Below are 18605 nucleotides of genomic sequence, written 5' to 3'. Positions count from 1 at the left end.
TAAATGTAACATCAGTAGGGTAGAGAGAGGAAAAAAGGGGGGAAGAGGTATTTATGACTGTCATAAACCTAACCCCAGGCCAACGTCATGACATACTCCTGTAATAAGTAATAGACAAAGAAGGACTCACTCATACACACCTCAAACACACAGACTCCGTACTCAAATAAACACTCGCATACAACCATACTCAGAAACATATGCACACACAGCCAACGCTGATGTCCCATATACACTGACTGTACAAAACATTAGGAACAGTTTTCTAATATTGAGTTGCACTTTCCCTTTTGCCTTCAGAACTGCCTCAATTCGTCAGGGCATGGATTCTACAAGGTGTCGAAAGCATTCCATAGGGATGCTGGCCCATATTGACTCCAATGCTTCCCACAGTTGTGCCAAGTCGGCTGTGTCAGGATTTGGCCAGGGTTGTTCCGGTTTTTGGTCACTAGATGCCCCCATTGTGCCTTTTGACCTTTTGTTTTCCCTTGATCCCCATTATTATTTGCACCTGTGCCTCGTTTCCCCTGATTGTATTTAAACCCTTAGTTTTCCTCAGTTCTTTGCTCTGTGTTTGTATGTTAGCACCCAGCCCTAGTACTCTGTGAACTCTTGTTGATCCTGGTAGACTCTCTTGTGGAATTCTGTTTTTTGTTCTTGTTTATTTATTTTTGAGTATCTTTTGAGGCTTTTTATGCTATACCTTCCACCTTGTGGATTTACCTTTTTGTCTTGGAGGATTACCTTTGTTCTTGTGGAATTCCTTTTGAGGTTGTGGAGTTACATGTTTTCCTCAAGTACTGCTGTGTCTGCCTCATCTTCTGGGTTCTTCTGGGTTCGTGGCTCAGTTGGTTAAGTGACTGTTTCTCACTCCGGAGACCCGGGTTCGTAACCGGGTCCTGACAGGCTGGATGTCCTTTGGGTGGTGGACCATTCTTGATACATACGGGAAAATGTTGAGTGTAAAAACCCCAGCAGTTCTTAACACAAGCCAGTGCACCTGGCATCTACTACCATACCCTGTTCAAAGGCACCTGAATCTTTGTTTCCCTACTCACCCTCTGAATGGCACACACACACAAAATCCATGTCTCAATTGTCTCAAGGCTTAAAAAGCCTTCTTCAACCTGTCTCATCCTCTTCAACTATACTGATTTGAAGTGGATTTAACATGTGACATCAATAGCTTTCACATGTTCAGGTGTTCCTGTTTTGTACACTCCGTGTATATAGAGACATTAAACACTGGACCGTTTATTTTATACTGTCTTTCACACTGTGTATTCATATATAGTATTCTTCATACAGCTTATTCTAATATACTGTATCTACTACTGTACATTGCATTTTTGTTACAATGTTTATACACACTGCGTATTAATGTACGGGATTCTTAATTATATACTAGATTACTGTATATACCGGAATCTTTTTCATATACCACATTCTTCATATAGCTCATTACATTTTTTTCATATAGTGTGTGTGTATATATATATATATATATATCTAGTATATGATTTTCATATAGTACATTGCATTTTTGATTCACTGTTTATACACACCGCCTGTATTTATATACTGGATTCTCGACATAGCTCACTGTAATATACAGTATCTACTGCTGTACATAATTCTTTGTATATCTTTTTGGTGTATATATATGCATAGATTGCATTTGGATTACTGATGCAGTGTTATTTGTGCTGTTAACTAGATTTGTCATGGCATTCTTAAATTGTTTTCTACTGTTATTTGTGTACTTGTTTGACATTTCTACTGCATTCTTAGGAGCTAGTAACACAAGCATTTCGCTACATCCACTATAACATCTGCTAAACTGTGTACGTGACCTAATTAACTTTGATTTATAAAGCGCACTTATGCACAAATACACACCCACACACACATGCACTCACATACTAACTGGTGTTAGCATCTCTTCCTGACAAGTTTTCCCACATCAGATGGGTCAAGACAAATAGCTATTTCCAGTTACCACCCCCAGTGTTCCATAAAGGGAAAGGGGGATACCTAGTCAGTTGTACAACTGAATGCATTCAACTGAAATGTGACTTCAGCATTCAACCCAACCCCTCTGAATCAGAGAGGTGCGGGGGGCTACCATAATCGACATCCACTTCTTCGGCGCCCGGGAACGGTGGGTTAACTGCCTTGCTCAGGGGCAGAACGACAGATTTGTACCTTGTCTGCTCAGGGATTCTAAAGCCCCTATGGCATCTGACCACATCTCTCTCTTTCTCTACCCGGTGTCACAGCACTGCTTCAGCACTTACTGCAGAGTGACAGTTCTATTTCTATAGTTCCATGTATGATATGCATATAAAGTACTTAATCACCACAATATTACCGAATAAAACTGTTCGACCACCGCAATACCAAACGAGCAATCAACACAATTTTAATTCAGAACATTTTTCAATCAAGACACAGGTCAACAAACGCCTCACCCATCGGAGCATTTCTTGGACACAAATCTTTGCAAACTGACATCCAAAATGTCAGAATTTCTGTAGCAAAATCAAGCTTTTTTCCCGCAACTATCACAAAAAAGAACTGTGAAATCATGCAGGATCTGACATACTGCACAGTATGCATTTACCCAGCATGTGTAGCCAATACTGTAGCCTGTACTTACTGGCTGCACTTATCAGCTCCTACTATTTGCCCAGTACCTGGTGGCTTTAAAGGCTCCTCTAAATGTAATGCAAGCAGCTTTTCCCAGTATGAGAACCTGATGCCTTGCAAAGTGCTTAATTTTAGCTGTCTTTTACAGGCTTCCTGCTGCAGTCACTTTTACACCTGCTCGTATTTCAGCTCATGTATTATACCTACACGATGAGCCGACAGCAGCCTCTCAGAAAGCCCTGGGCTTCAGGGGAAAAGGAAAAGGAGAGAAATAAAATAAGTGAGAAAGCGTGAGAAAAAGGGAGAAAGAGAGAGGTGGAGGGAGAGGAAGAGCGAGTGAGAGGGAGAGAGAGAGAGAGAGATAACGTGTGGGTGCGTATATGAGTGACAGAGGGAAAGTGATATTTTGATGGCTGCTGACAGTACTAAAAGTTCTAAAGCATTCCCGAGCGCATCTCTGTGACACTGGGTGCCATTCAAATGGTCATCTCCCTATTCATTTACCTACAGCACAGCGGCATATTTAGAACCTCTGAAATATCACAGATCCTCTTAGGAGAAACATGAGCTCATCTGGCCTCTGCTGAAAAACCTATTGGAGGGAACAATCGATCCAACAGCCTGTTAATTCCTCCAGGTATAACATGGCTTTTTCTGTCTCTCTCAAAACAAAGCCCCTAATAGTTGATAGATCAGGTATATCTGTGTCCATCCAAACACAGATGGTACACGGATTTCTAAATTGAACTGCCAGAAGTAGAGAAATAGATACTCTGGCAGATATTGGGTTCTAGTTGTGATAAAGGGGAGGTGGGGTTGGGATCTAACAGAGAGAGGGGATAGGTGAGGGAGGAAGGGGAGAAAGGGAGGTTGGGGGAGGAGAAGAGTCTCCACATCTCAAATATGTCATGCTTCAGTTAGCATCTGTCTGGAGAGACTCTTGAAGTCTTGAACCGGTAGGGAGACAGAGAGAGAGAGAGATTTTCTAAATTGAACTTTCTTTCTCTCGCTCTCTCTTTCTTTTGTTTTATATCTCAAATGGGAGAGGAAAATAGTGGTATCTGAAGCATGTGGGTGCCTTTTAATAACCAAAGGGAGAAGGCCTGGTCTAGAATATAGACAGTGAGTGGAGATGAGACGGGTGCTTACCAGACTGGCCAGGTGGGGGTATTCCTGAAGGCAGTCTGGGCAGACACAAGAGGACGGTCAGTACGCCGGCCCTGCTCCCCCAACATGGCTCCACTGCTATAGGCTTGGGCACACCCTGCACAGAGAGGAAGGAAGGAGCATGTCAATCAATAAACACTCCCAAATCCCATCACAAAGTGGTACGTCAGATATAGTAGACACACCACATTTTCCCACTGTTTCTAAGAGAACATTGCAACGGTTGTGTTCCGCTAAAACTTTGCTTGTTACACGCATATACAAAACGTGTAACGTATATATGCATGGATCCAGTATGGAAATGAACAGCAGAATCCACCATGTACTACATCATTGACTGGACATCTATTTGAGTTAGGCTGGAAGCCCAGGGGATGGAGGACACAACCTCACCCTGCTCCAATCTCCCCCCAGATGTGGATCTCACACACGGGGGAGCGGGCTGACTGACAGCCCTTAGAGCCAGAGTAATGAATATGGATGGATGGAGGGCACAGCAGGAGCAAGGGAGGTATTCACCTCCGCTCCCCTAAGCCCTAGCCGCCCCATCCATTCCACTCAGGCAAGTTGAGGGACAGACCCTGTACACACACTCATTCACATCCATAAAGCCATGCTCTCCTCACCAAGCAGCTCAGGACATGCCTCAAGATACCAGCCTCACTTTCTCTAAGGAGAGGGTATCAAACCTGCCCCTGTCAAGGAGGCGGGGTGTGTGTAAACAAACTGTACACCCCAAATCCTGTGTCATTGCTGCCACCAGAAGCATTCCAACACGGAGGCCAAAATAACAACCATCCTACACTTTAGCAAATGTGTTCTTCTTTTTTTCCACTCTCAAAGTACAACTCATCATCACTTACAACTGCTGTGTCAACCCTGTACCTAGACATTGTCAAAGGCAGTAAATTATTTTCCTGTAGTATGTCATTGGATGTTCAAACACACACAAAAACACAGACACGTAGAGACACCGCCTTTCAGCTTTAAGGCACATTGATCCCTGCTGTGAGATGATTAAACCAAGTGATGAGACGTTGACGCTGTCACTTGATCGTCCTCTGTGGTGCCTTGATGCTACGCACAGCTCTCAAACACAGAACAGAAGCAAAGCAGGGCGGCGTCCAGGAGAAAAATACAGAGGAAACAGGTGGCTCAAACAATGATGCTGAAGAGGAGTAGCAGGGGGAGATGCAGAAGTGATGCTAGGACAACATAGTCTAGAGCTAGCTCTTAATTTCTGGTCTTCTTCCCTCTCCTCTGCTCCCCTCACTTATTTTGGGCTTTCACTCTTCCCTCTTTGCACTTACGAATACTCTCTGTTCTGCTCCAGCCCTGTAGCTCTTCTCTCCTCTATCACAGAAGTCATGGAGACCATTCTACAGGCACTTAAAATGAAATACATATGAAGCTTTCTTCACAAAAAATATGAAGTCAATTAAAGGGGAATGAGTGAGAGAGTGAGAGTGTGAGAGAGTGTGAGAGTGTGAGAGAGAGAGAGAGACAGAGAGAGAGAGAGAAAGAGAGAGAGAGAAAAGAGAGACCAAGAGAGAGACAGAGAGAAAGAGAGGTGCTTGATAGGAGTACAATGTGTGAGATGCCCTACCAAGTGGTCTGTAATTAAGTCCAAACATAAAAGCAATGAAAAGTACAAACCAGCAGTCACAGGGACCATGTAATAGCCCCAACAACGCAGTGCACGTCTGAAAGAGTGCCAATCCATCCCAATTCCTCTATTACACCCACACCCACGCATGCACATAGACTCACGACACAGAAAGCCCACTAACACCACACTACCAAAGCCTGCTGCCCCCTGCCCCTTCCCTTCTATAGGTCCCATTGCTAATAGGTTTAAGTGCTGAAGCATACAGCATAATTACAGGGTAGCGCCTCCCATGTTTGTTTTGTGTTGAGGGGCATTAAGAAACAAACAATTTGCCAGTTCTCTGAAAGAGGAAATAGGTTCACGTAAAGAGCCATCTCTGGTAGAACAGAGTGCAACACTATGCCACATCCAGGAGGTTCTTATTAGAGTGCGACGGCCGCAAGCAACACTGCTACCAATTAAAAGAGCCGAGAAACACAACACAACAATTAGTGGCCATGATGATGTGTTTCCATTTGGAGCGTCAGAGAGAAACAGGTGCTAGAGGAACCTGGCAGAACCTCGTAACTGAAGCTGTCTTACAGGGGTCTGGAACAAGCAGCTCATTTCAATGGCATTTCTGCAGAAGAAAATACTCCCGACACGTTCACATGTCAGTGTTGAGTGTTACTAACATATGTTTGCCAAAAGTACAGAATAGTATATATATATATTCAACTCTGTGCACCCTGCAATCACTACAATACTATACATGAACTTTGCATTCATGAAATGGACAAATTCATGTAGCATGACTTAACGCCCTAGAGTCTGAGCCATTCTTCTATATCTACTACCCTAACATATAATTGTTTTAAGATAATAATAACATGGACCATCCAGCTACCTATTTGATTTTGTATAGCACCTTTTTGTCCATGGAGAAAGGTCATGAAAGTATGTGTCCTGGTGTGGGACTGGCTCCTTTGATCCTGACCGCTGAAAACACATACACATTCGTTCAGCTGGTATATTTCCTCAAGGAAACGACTGGACCTGACGCTCCTCGTTTCCCCTCAGACTGAGCGGATACAACCGTTAGCCAGCATGCAATTACACTCGCACTCACACTCACACACACACACTCACACACACACTCACACACACACACACACACACACACACACACACACACACACACACACACACACTCACTCACTCACTCACTCACTCACTCACTCACTCACCACTCACTCACTCACTCACTCACTCACTCACACACACTCACTCACTCACTCACTCACTCACTCACTCACTCACTCACTCACTCACTCACTCACCACTCACTCACTCACTCACCACTCACCACTCACCACTCACTCACTCACTCACCACCACTCACTCACCACCACCACTCACCACTCACTCACTCACCACCACCACCACCACCACCACCACCACTCACTCACTCACCACTCACTCACTCACCACCACCACCACCACTCACCACTCACCACTCACTCACTCACTCACTCACTCTCTCACTCTCTCACACACACACACACACTCTCACACTCACACTCACACACACAAGGCAACGCTAACAAATCTAAAAAGATTGTCATCACATCATACAAAAAGTTACAGTGATATGCAACTAGGCACAGATATTTCTACAGTGTAGTTAGAAATGTACTGCAATCTCTCATAGGGTCTCCTCCAGGAGAAGGAGGACAGAGGAAACCCTACTCTGGCCGTGTCTCATCTGTTTAAAAGGCATCTTTAACACTGATTTATCTTCCTGGAAGACAGCTTCAGAGGGCCGTACATCTCCCCGCAGCCGCACGGCCACACATATTTGTCCGTTTAATTTCAATCCTCATTAATAGGTATTCTATTAAAATGACACCTTCAAGATGAGTGGCATTAAAAGGGTGGAGGAGTAAGTGATGAAGTTGTCCTGGACAGTAGTGTGCGACTTACAGCCCCCCCCCCTGGCTCCCCTCCTAAATTCATCAGCTTAAGTAGTGAGGACAAGGAAGTAGAGCAGAGAGAGAGAAAGTAGCAGGGCCAGGGTGAGGGTAAGGGTGAGACTTCTGGCAGCCATTTCGGACTAGAGAAAGATTGCTGAGCTGTACAGTAGAAAAGCTTTTACAAGCATGCAACACTAAAAGGAGATAACATTAACTGTATTTCCTGACCTGAGGAGAATTTGAGAGACATTCAGCTCCATTAGTCTTTCATATCTGAAGTGGGGGAATTTTCCACTGGAAAGAGCCTGAGGGGGGGGCTAACACTACATTCAACTTTGACATTATAAAGGACCGCAACAGACAAAGAATACCACATAGTAGTGCTAGTGTATAAAGGCACACCTTGACACTGTAGAAGGGGCAAACCACTTGAATCCACTGTCCCATATCTGCCCATTATGTTTCCCTCTTCCCCTGAGGAAGTAAGGGTTTCTTCTAGCTCTTAGATCATTCTCCTCCCTTTCACCCCACATGGAGAGAGAGAAACTGAGAGAGAGATTGAGAGAGAAAAAGTGAAAAAGAGAGAGGCATTCCAGGAGGAAGCTTGTAAAATGGCTAACCCATCCAATCTCTTCCCCTTCCTCTCTTGTCTCCTGGCTCACACTAACTAAATAAAACTTGGTTTGAGCTGTCCCTTCCAAGAGAAAAGTGGTCAATTCCCATGCACTTAAAGGTGGGAGGAATAGATGGCTAAATAGTTTGCTAGGCAGTGTGAATGATGGCAGAGGTTAACCTTTCTCTGCTGTAGTCCTATTTTACTATTCCTTTCTGCTTTGGTGGTTTTCTTATAATAATGTGCTTAAGAGGTGTTAGATCCCCGTTGGATTGATCAACTCTGACATAAACACAGGGTTGAGAAAAGTCACAAGGCATGTCTATTTTTCTCCCTCCAAAACACAGAGAATGCAGTATAAAACAGTAAAATAGATGATTTTAACAGTGTCTCAAGATGCCTCTGTCACCTCTCTCTACCTAATTTCTCAACCACCTACCCTGTGCACCTTGCATATCTATTCTGTAAGACTTGAGTTATGTTAGTATTCTGTTAGACCAGAGTTCCTTCAACTCAGAGAGTTCTCTGCACAGCCTCCAGCCAACATCAATTTTCAGGTAGCGTTAGCATTCGTTAGCCCCACCAGACAAAGGCGCAGTCACTAAGAGGCTCTTACAAACAGCGATACAAAGGGGCCATCAGTACTAAGTGGTGAATAGTAAAAGTGATGGAAGAGGGTGTCCACTGAGAAACACGCTGCTCCTAGTTGGTAATAGATAGATGGAGGAGAGGAGGGGAAAACAGGGCCATGGTATAACAACGTCTACAGTATGGGAAGAGAAACAAAAATAGAGAGAGAGAGGGGTGGAAAAGACAGAAAACATTGTGAAATATGAATAAGGAGAGGAATTGTGGGTTTTAGAGAGGGAGGGGATAGTGATCTGGGCTTGGTAATTAAGATGCGTGTGGTCATATCCTGTCCCCTACTAGAGTTAATGTAGTGTATGTGGGTCACTTGTCAGTGGACATGCACATCCCCTCAGATGCCATAAACAGCTAGGGAAAAAAGGTGAACCGCTCGAGCCAATCAGAGAGAAGAATCATGCAAATATATGTCTGCTGTGTAAAAATGTACCTCACAGGCAGGAACGTAAAGCTGTCGTCTCTGATTCAGACATAGCTCAAACCATCCCACTCAATCAAAAGCCGATGAATACCAAATGCCTTGTTAAATCTTCTCCCTCAAATCAAATCAAATCTTCCCCACCTTCCATATGAAATGCCATCATACGCAAATGTGTGTGTGTGTGTGTGTGTGTGTGTGTGTGTGTGTGTGTGTGTGTGTGTGTGTGTGTGTGTGTGTGTGTGTGTGTGTGTGTGTGTGTGTGTGTGTGTGTGTGTGTGTGTGTGTGTGTGTGTGTGTGTGTGTGTGTGTGTGACTTTGATCATCGGGCAGGTTGAATTAATGCATTCCCAGCACAAAGGATAACAGATTACTCTCAGAGCATATTCAACTTTTAGACACAATGCAGAGCCTGCGGGGGTATAATAATGTCACCCTTTCATTAACATGCCTTTCACATGAACTACTTTGCTGAATAGGCCTACCATATACAGTATGCCTGCAGAAGCACTTACATACAGGTAACTGCCAAAATAAAGGAAACATAAAATGTCTTAATAGGGCATTGGGCCACCACGAGCTGCCAGAACCGTTTTAATGCACCATGGCATAGATTCTACAAGTGTCTGGAACTCTATTGGAGGGATGCGACACCATTCTTCCAATAGATATTCCATCATTTGGTGTTTTGTTGGTGGTGGAAAATGCTGTCTCAGGCACCGTACCAGATTCTCCCATAAGTGTTCAAGTACGTTGAGATCTGGTGACTGAGACAAACGCATACACACACACACCCTTTATACCCTCTATGCTCCTTTGAGACCCATTTTTCAACGTCACTGCTTAATTAACTTAGGAACCAGACCTGTGTAGAAGCACCTTCAAAATACTTTGTATCCCAGAGAAGGAGACACTGAGGCATCCCTGCTACGTTCACACAACTCTTAATCACCTGGCTGGCTTGCTCTGAAAAAATAAACCCTTAAACCAAAGCCAGACACGAAAAGCCATCTTGTTTCTGTCTTATCCTACACCAGGAGGGCCATGATGAAAGATTCAGCCAACAGCCACGTAACATTTAGTCACCTGACTTACCCTAACAAGGCAAAAGCCCAAAATAAGAACAAGGCAGCAGAAAGCAAAGTTTTAATCACCATCGATTTGTACCCACATCTCAAGGCAATCTGGAATGAATTCCCTGTAATGCCCTTTTGAGTGGTAATGGATCTCCAAACAGCTTGTGCTTTTCTAGCTGGAGAGGTGAAAAGGGGGAGAGATGGATGAGGCAAGATTAGGGCTGTGGCGGTCATGAAATTTTGTCAGCCGGTGAATGTCAATCAAATAAAATAAATGTTTACTTGTCACATCTGCCAAATACAACAGGTATAGTAGACCTTACAGTGAAATGCTTACTTACAAGCCCTTAACCAACAATAAAAGCAGTTTTAAGAAAATGCCTAAAAAAATAAAGGTAAGCGATAAGAATAACAAATAATTAAAGAGCAGCAGTAAATAACAATAGCGGGGCTATATACAGGGGGTACCGGTACAGAGTCTATGTCAATGTGTGGGGGAACCAGTGTCGAGGTAATTGAGGTAATATGTACATGTAGGTAGAGGTATTAAAATTAATATGGATAGATAATAACAGAGAGCAGCAGCAGCGTTCAAGAGAGGGGGGGGGGCGCTCTGGTACCACTTGCCGTGCAGTAGCAGAGAGAACAGTCTCTGACTAGGGTGGCCGGAGTCTTTGACCATTTTTAGGGCCTTCCTCTGACATCGCCTGGTATAGAGGTCCTGGATGGCAGGATGCTTGGCCCCGGTGATGTACTGGTCTGTACGCACTACCCCCTGTAGTGTCTTGCGGTCGGAGGCCGAGCAGTTGCCTTACCAGGCAGTAATGCAAACCGTCAGGATGATCTCGATGGTGCAGCTGCAAAACCTTTTGAGGATCTGACCCATGCCATATCTTTTCAGTCTCCTGAGGGGGAATACATTTTGTCGTGCCCTCTTCACGACTGTCTTGGTGTGCTTAGACCATGTTAATTTGTTGGTGATGTGGACGCCAAGGAATTTGAAGCTCTCAACCTGTTCCACTACAGCCCCATCGATGAGAATGGGGGCGTGCTCGGTCCTCCTTTTCCTGTAGTCCACCATCATCTCTTTTGTATTGATCACGTTGAGGAGAGGTTGTTGTCATTGCACCATACGCTCAGGTCTCTGACTTCCTCCCTATAGGCTGTCTCATCGTTGTCGGTTATCAGGCGTACCACTGCTGTGTCATCAGCAAACTTAATGATGGTGTTGGAGTCGTGCCTGGCCGTGCAGTCATGAGTGAAAAGGGAGTACAAGAGGGGGCTGAGCACGCACCCCTGAGGGGCCCCCGTGTTGAGGATCAGCGTTGCAGATGTGTTGTTACCTACCCTTACCACCTGGGGGGTTTGGCCCATCAGGAAGTCCAGGATCCAGCTGCAGAAAGAGGTGTTTAGTCCCAGGGTCCTGAGCTTAGTGAGGAGCTTTGAGGGCACTATGGTGTTGAACGCTGAGCTGTACTCAATGAATAGCATTCTCACATAGGTGTTTCCAGGTGTGAAAGGGCAGTGTGGAGTGCAATAGAGATAGCATCATCTGTGGATCTGTTGGTGCGGTATGCAAATTGGAGTGAGTCTAGGGTTTCTGGGATAATGGTGTTGATGTGAGCCGCCTTTCAAAGCATTTCATGGCTACAGATGGGGGTGCCACCGGTCGGTAGTCATTTAGGCAGGTTACCTTAGTGTTCTTGGGCACATGGACTATGGTGGTCTGCTTGAAACATGTTGGTTTATAGACTCAGACAGGGAGAGGTTGAAAATGTGAAGACACTTGCCAGTTGGTCAGCGCATGCTTGGAGTACACGTCCTGGTAATCCGTCTAGCCCTAAAGCCTTGTGAATGTTGACCTGTTTTGAAAGTCTTACATCGGCTGCGGAGAGCGTGATCACCGTAATTGACCGTTAATTAACATAAACAGGTTTAGCATCTTCTGGCTTCCACGCATAGGCTTCAAGCCACTGATGCAGACCTTTGGAATATCTAAATTTTTAAAAAGCCTATTAAATCCATTTAATATAGCCTACACCATCACAATACATCCATTATTTATTTCAAACAGGTCTAAAGAAATATGATATGAAGAAAATGTAGTCTATTTCAGAAGAACGGAATAGCACATTCTGAGTTGTCCTTATCTTAGGTCCTGATCTGGCTATCCCATATGGCTGTGGGCTACACTAGTAAATTTAGTAGACAACATTTGCTTAGAATTCCATGGAATTATTTTATGTTATAGTATGAAGAATGCAATTGAACACAGCTGAATAAAATAGATTCAGATCAACGTTATTATCCCACCAAGGGGAAATTCATTTGGCATGTGCTTAAAAAGACAGTACGTAAAACATGAAAACACAGAAATGACACAACATAATGAATTAAAATTGCTTTAGCTACACTTTTAAAGTGAAGGTGCAATATGCTGTATACTAGAGGGTCCAAAAGACTATCTACTATACAGCCTAATTGCTGTTTGAATAAATGAGTCCCCTTATCTATCTGTTTTGATTTTCTTTAGAAGAAGTCTCTTTCCCCTTGTCCAGCTTCTGCTGTAACTGAGTTTTGAGTGAATGGGATGAGTACTTTCCTGCAAAATGCTTTCGAGTTGTATGTACAGGTTGGTGGCTGATTCTTGATCTATAAACTATCAAAATAAATAAAGTTGCACACTCCATATATAAACTCCCAGTAATATATTGAGTATTTACCAACGTTTCGTTAAATACCCAATAAAGTACTGGGAGTTTATATATGGAGTGTGTGACTTTCTTTATTTTGATAATTTATAGTTTATTCACCTTTAGTCAGCAACTCCACACACCAAAACATTCTGGGTTTGCGCCAGCTCATGATGTTTGATTCTTTATCTATACCAATGATCCCTCCAGCCATCTTGATCAAGTGCTGAAGCTTGACTTGGTCTTACACTCCCATGTTTCCAAACACGCATTGTTCCTTCTGAAATCAATTTCCATCTCTTTTGTTTGGATGAATTTAGCCATTTCTCTGTCCAAATCTTGAACAGCTGTGTCATCTGCATATTTAAACAATTTGTGGAATGAGTCAGAGGCTTGACAATCGTTTGTGTACATTGTGTACAGTATCGGGGAAGGTACGCAACCTTAAGGGGCTCCCGTATTCACCATTCTAGATGTTGAGTACGGTTCACAAGGAAACTATTAATCCACTTGATCAGTAGAGAGTTGACAACCAAATTCACCAGCTTATCCACCAGTAGGTGGGGTTGGATGGTGTTAAACATACTACTGAAGTCAATGAATACAATTGTCACTAGGCTATTTGCCTTTTCTAAATGTTCGTAGATATTGTTCAGCATGACCAGTAACGCATCATCAACACACCCGGAGGAACGGTATGCAAATTGGTTTGAGTCTAATTGGGATGGGAGACCAGAGAGAATTTGTTTTTGAATAATTTTTTCCAAATATTTCATAGGTACAGATGTCAAGGCTACAGGGTGTAAATCGTTATTTTCTTTTGGCCTGTTGTTTTTAGGCACTGGGACAATTAGTGACTTCTTCCATAAGTCTGGAATGATCCCAGTGTTCAGTGACAGCTGGAACAGCTTATGGAACGGTAATGCGAGCTGGTCTGCATTAGCCGTGTGGACCATATGATTTTCGTGGGTTGACACGTTGAAAGTATTGTTTGATGTCATTCACAGAGATCTGTATATCAACAGCTGGTATGCTGTCTATACTGTCCAAGGCCACTTTCTGTCGCAATGTAAAATCATACGTCAAACCTACAATAGAAACAGTTCAAATCATTAGCAAAAGCAAGGTCATTTTCGAAGGTCATACAATGTCTCTTTGGTTTGTAGCCTGTGGTTTCCTACTGTCCTTGTCCTTGAAAAGGTTTTCAAATATATCTTTGTATACTGCCTTGCACTCCTTGATTTTGCTTTTGAGTATCCTCTGAATATTTTTCCTTTCCTCTTTACTGCCTCCTCATTTAAACACTTGTTTTTTAATTCTCGAGTTACCTACAGTTTATTATTGAGGAAGATGTTGACTTTCTTTTTGGGAATAACGAAATCCTCACAGAAACTAATGTACTCAGAGACAGTATCCACTATCTCTTCTAGGTCATTGTGCTGTCCACCAGGGCTGCCCAGTCAGTGGACTCAAAACAATCCTGGAGGGGTTCAGGAGTCTCGCTTTTAATCTCCGCCTTTTTAGCCTTCACTTGCTGCAAACATGATTTGTAGACTGGGATAAGGTGAACCATGTTATGATCCGAACTCCAAAGATTGAGTAGTGCCTTGGAAAAATACACACCTGGGATGATACCATAACAGAGGTCACGACAGGCTTCATTTCAGGTAGGACATGTATCATATTGCTAATATGATGGAAAATGTTCAGATAGACTGCGCATGTTAAAGTCTCCCATTATTAGCGTTACTGCTTCAGGCGACTCAGTCTGGGATACAAGGTCATGAATCAAGCCAGCAGCTATTTGGGTGTCAGCAGAGGGGGCTTTGTAAACAATAAATAGTCGGACCTGATTTATTTCCTGTGGCAGGTAGTATGGCCGTAGCTTAAGAGCAAGAAGTTCAATGTCTTTAGTACAGACCTGGTGTTAAGTTTAAAAAACAAATCTGATTCCCTTCTATGCCTTTAACGGGAAAAGTGGCCGTTACACCCTAGGGGTGAATATAATAATTATAATTCCCTTCTCCCGACTACCAATCACACTGCTCTGAAGTTCCTCTCACTCACATGGCTCTCTCAGATATCTCAATTCTTATTAGCCAATGCCCATCACGTGATCGGGTCCTTCTCACAGGCATCTCAGCTCCGAATTAGGCTACAAGTGAAGACAGACACATTGGGGACGCAACTGTGCGCGTCCTTCTTATCGAATTCTGAGGCGCGTATTGAAGATGTTAGAAGAACTCTCCACATTGAATTTTTGTCATCCAGCAAGATAGGTAGGCCTTGCAAACAGCAAAAGCACTCTCGATGGGTGCATTTGGAAAGTATTTTTCCACATTTTGTTAGGTTACAGCCTTATTCTAAAATTGATGAAATAGTTTTTTCCCCTCATCAATATACACACAAACCCCATAATGACAAAGAAAAAACAGGTTTTTAGAAATGTTTGCAAATTTATAAAAATAAAAAAAATAATAAATGTAACATTTACATAAGTATTCAGAACTTTTACTCAGTACTTTGTTGAAGCCCCTTTTGGCAACAATTACAGCCTCGAGTCTTCTAGGATATGACGCTACCAGCTTGGCACACCTACAGTATATTTGGGGAGTTTCTCCCAATCTTCTCTGCAGAACCTCTCAAGCCTTGTCCAGTTGGATGGGGAGCGTCGATGCACAGCTATTTTCAGGTCTCTCCAGAGATGTTTGATCGGGTTCAAGTCCGGGCTCAGGACATTCAGAGACTTATCCTGAAGCCACTCCTGCATTGTCTTGGCTGTGTGCTTTGGGTCATAGTTCTGTTGGAAGATTAACCTTCGCCCCAGTCTGAGGTCCTGATTGCTGTGGAGCAGGTTTTCATCAATGATCTCTCTGTACTTTGCTCTGTTCATCTTTCCCTCGATCCTGACTAGTCTCCCAGTCCCTGCCGCTGAAAAACATCCCCACAGCATGACGCTGCCACCACCATGCTTGGTGCCATGTTTCCTCCAGATGTGACTCTTGCCATTCAGGCCAAATAGTTCAATCTTGGTTTCATCCGACCAGAGTATCTCCTTTCTCATGGTCTGAGAGTCCTTTAGGTGCCTTTTGGCAAACTCCAAGCGGGCTGACATGTGCCTCTTACTCAGGAGTGGCTTCCGTCTGGCCACTCTACCATAAAGGCCAGATTGGTGGAGTTCTGTTCTGCAGAGATGGTTGTCCTTCTAGAAGGTCTCCCATCTCCACAGAGTCGGGATCTTGGTCACCGCTTGGTCACCTTCCTGACCAAGGCCCTTCTCCCCGATTTGCTCAGTTTGGTCGGGCGACCAGCTCCAGGAAGTCTTGGTGGCTCCAAACTTCTTCCATTTAAGAATGATTGAGGCCATTGTGTTCTTGGGGACCATCAATGCTGCAGAAATGTTTGGGTAACCTTCTCCAAAACTGTGCCCCGACACAATTAGGTCATGGACCTCTACAGATAATTCCATCAACCTCATGCCCTGGTATTTGCACTGACATGCACTGTCAACTTTGGACATTATATAGACAGATGAGTGCCTTTCCAAATTATGACTCCAATCAAGTTGCAGAAACCTCTTAAGGATGATCAATAGAAACAGGATGCACCGGACCTCTATTTAGAGTCTCATAGCAAAGGGTCTGAATACTTACAGTTGAAGTCATAAGTTTACAAACACTTAGCCAAATACATTTAAACTCCCTGTTTTAGGTCAGTTAGGATCAGCACTTCATTTTAAGAATGTGAAATGTCAGAATAATAGTAGAGAGAATTATTTATTTCAGCTTTTATTTATTTCATCCCATTCCCAGTGGGTGAGATGTTTACATACACTCAATTAGTATTTGGTAGCATTGCCTTTAAATTGGGTCAAACATTTCAGGTAGCCTTCCACAAGCTTCCCACAATAAGTGAATTCTGGCCCATTCCTCCTGACAGAGCTGGTGTAACTGAGTCAGGATGTAGGACTACTTGCTCGCACATGCTTTTTCAGTTCTGCCTACAAATTTTCTATAGGATTGAGGTCAGGGTTTGTGATGGTCACTCCAATACCTTGACTTTGTTGTCCTTAAGCCATTTTGTCACAACTTTGAAAGTATGCCTGGGTCATTGTCCATTTGGAAGACCCATTTGCGACCAAGCTTTAACTTCCTGACTGATGTCTTGAAATGTTGCTTCAATATATCCACATAATTTTCCTGCCTCATGAGGCCATCTATTTTATGAATTACACCAGTCCCTCCTGCAGCAAAGTACCCCCACATCATGATGCTGCCACACCCGTGCTTCACAGTTGGAATGGAGTTCTTCGGCTTGCAATTCTCCCCCTTTTTCCTACAAACATAACAATGGTCATTATGGCCAAACAGTTCTACACTGCTCACAAAAATAAAGGGAAAACTAAAATAACACACCCTAGATCCTAGAACTTTACATAGTTGAATGTGCTGACAACAAAATCACACACAAATTATCAATGGAAATCTGGATTTGGAGTCACACTCAAAATTAAAGTGGAAAACCACACTACAGGCTGATCCAACTTTGATGTAATGTCCTTAAAACAAGTCAAAATTAGGCTCAGTAGTGTGTGTGGCCTCCACGTGCCTGTGTGACCTCCCTACAACGCCTGGGCATGCTCCTGATGAGGTGGCGGATGGTCTCCTGAGGGATCTCCTCCCAGACCTGGACTGAAGCATCCGCCAACTCCTGGACAGTCTGTGGTGCAACGTGGCGTTGGTGGATGAAGCGAGATATGATGTCCCAGATGTGCTCAATTGGATTCAGGTCTGGGGAACGGGCGGGCCAGTCCATAGCATCAATGCCTTCCTCTTGCAGGAACTGCTGACACACTCCAGCCACATGAGGTCTAGCATTGTCTTGCATTAGGAGGAACTCAGGGCCAACCACAGTCAGGCTACCTCTGGCGAGCACATGGTGGGCTGTGCGGCCCCCCAAAGAAATGCCACCCCGCACCATGACTGACCCACCGCCAAACAGGTCATGCTGGAGGATGTTCCATGCAGCAGAACGTTCTCCACGGTGTCTCCAAACTCTGTAACGTCTTTCACGTGCTCAGTGTGAACTGGCTTTCATCTGTGAAGAGCACAGGGCGCCAGTGGCGAATTTGCCAATCTTGGTGTTCTCTGGCAAATGCCAAACGTCCTGCACGGTGTTGGGCTGTAAGTACAACCCCCACCTGTGGACGTCGGGCCCTCATACCACCCCCATGGAGTCTGTTTCTGACCTTTTGAGCAGACACATGCACATTTGTGGCCTGCTGGAGGTAATTTTCCAGGGCTCTGGCAGTGCTCCTCCTGCTCCTCCTTACACAAAGGCGGAGGTAGCAGTCCTGCTGCTGGGTTGTTGCCCTCCTACGGCGTCCTCCACGTCTCCTGATGTACTGGCCTGTCTCCTGGTAGCGCCTCCATGCTCTGGACACTACGCTGACAGACACAGCAAACCTTCTTGCCACAGCTCGCTTTGTGTGCCATCCTAGATGAGCTGCACTACCTGAGCCACTTGTGTGGGTTGTAGACTCCGTCTCATGCTACCACTAGAGTGAAAGCACCGCCAGCATTCAAAAGTGACCAAAACATCAGCCAGGAAGCATAGGAACTGAGAAGTGGTCTGTGGTCACCACCTGCAGAACCACTCCTTTATTGGGGGTGTCTTGCTAATTGCCTATAATTGCCACCTGTTGTCTATTCCATTTGCACAACAGCATGTGAAATTTATTGTCAATCAGTGTTGCTTCCTAAGTGGACAGTTTGATTTCACAG

The 18605-nt window shown here is 44.1% G+C and overlaps 1 protein-coding gene across 2 annotated transcripts in view; it reads right to left on the bottom strand.

The window, feature by feature from the left end:
- The window catches only part of LOC118399482 (attractin-like protein 1), a 340601-nt gene that overhangs the window by 16349 nt on the left and 305647 nt on the right, over positions 1-18605 (bottom strand). For both annotated transcript variants that reach the window (XM_035795604.2, XM_035795612.2), the window contains one exon: positions 3799-3913. In XM_035795604.2, coding sequence (XP_035651497.1) covers positions 3799-3913 — 115 coding nt within the window. The remainder of the gene's footprint in view (positions 1-3798; positions 3914-18605) is intronic.

Source organism: Oncorhynchus keta, chromosome 2 (genome assembly GCF_023373465.1).
Source record: "Oncorhynchus keta strain PuntledgeMale-10-30-2019 chromosome 2, Oket_V2, whole genome shotgun sequence".
Taxonomy (NCBI): domain Eukaryota; kingdom Metazoa; phylum Chordata; class Actinopteri; order Salmoniformes; family Salmonidae; genus Oncorhynchus; species Oncorhynchus keta.
Note: the sequence above shows the minus strand (reverse complement) of the source record. Positions and strands in the feature narration are given on the sequence as shown.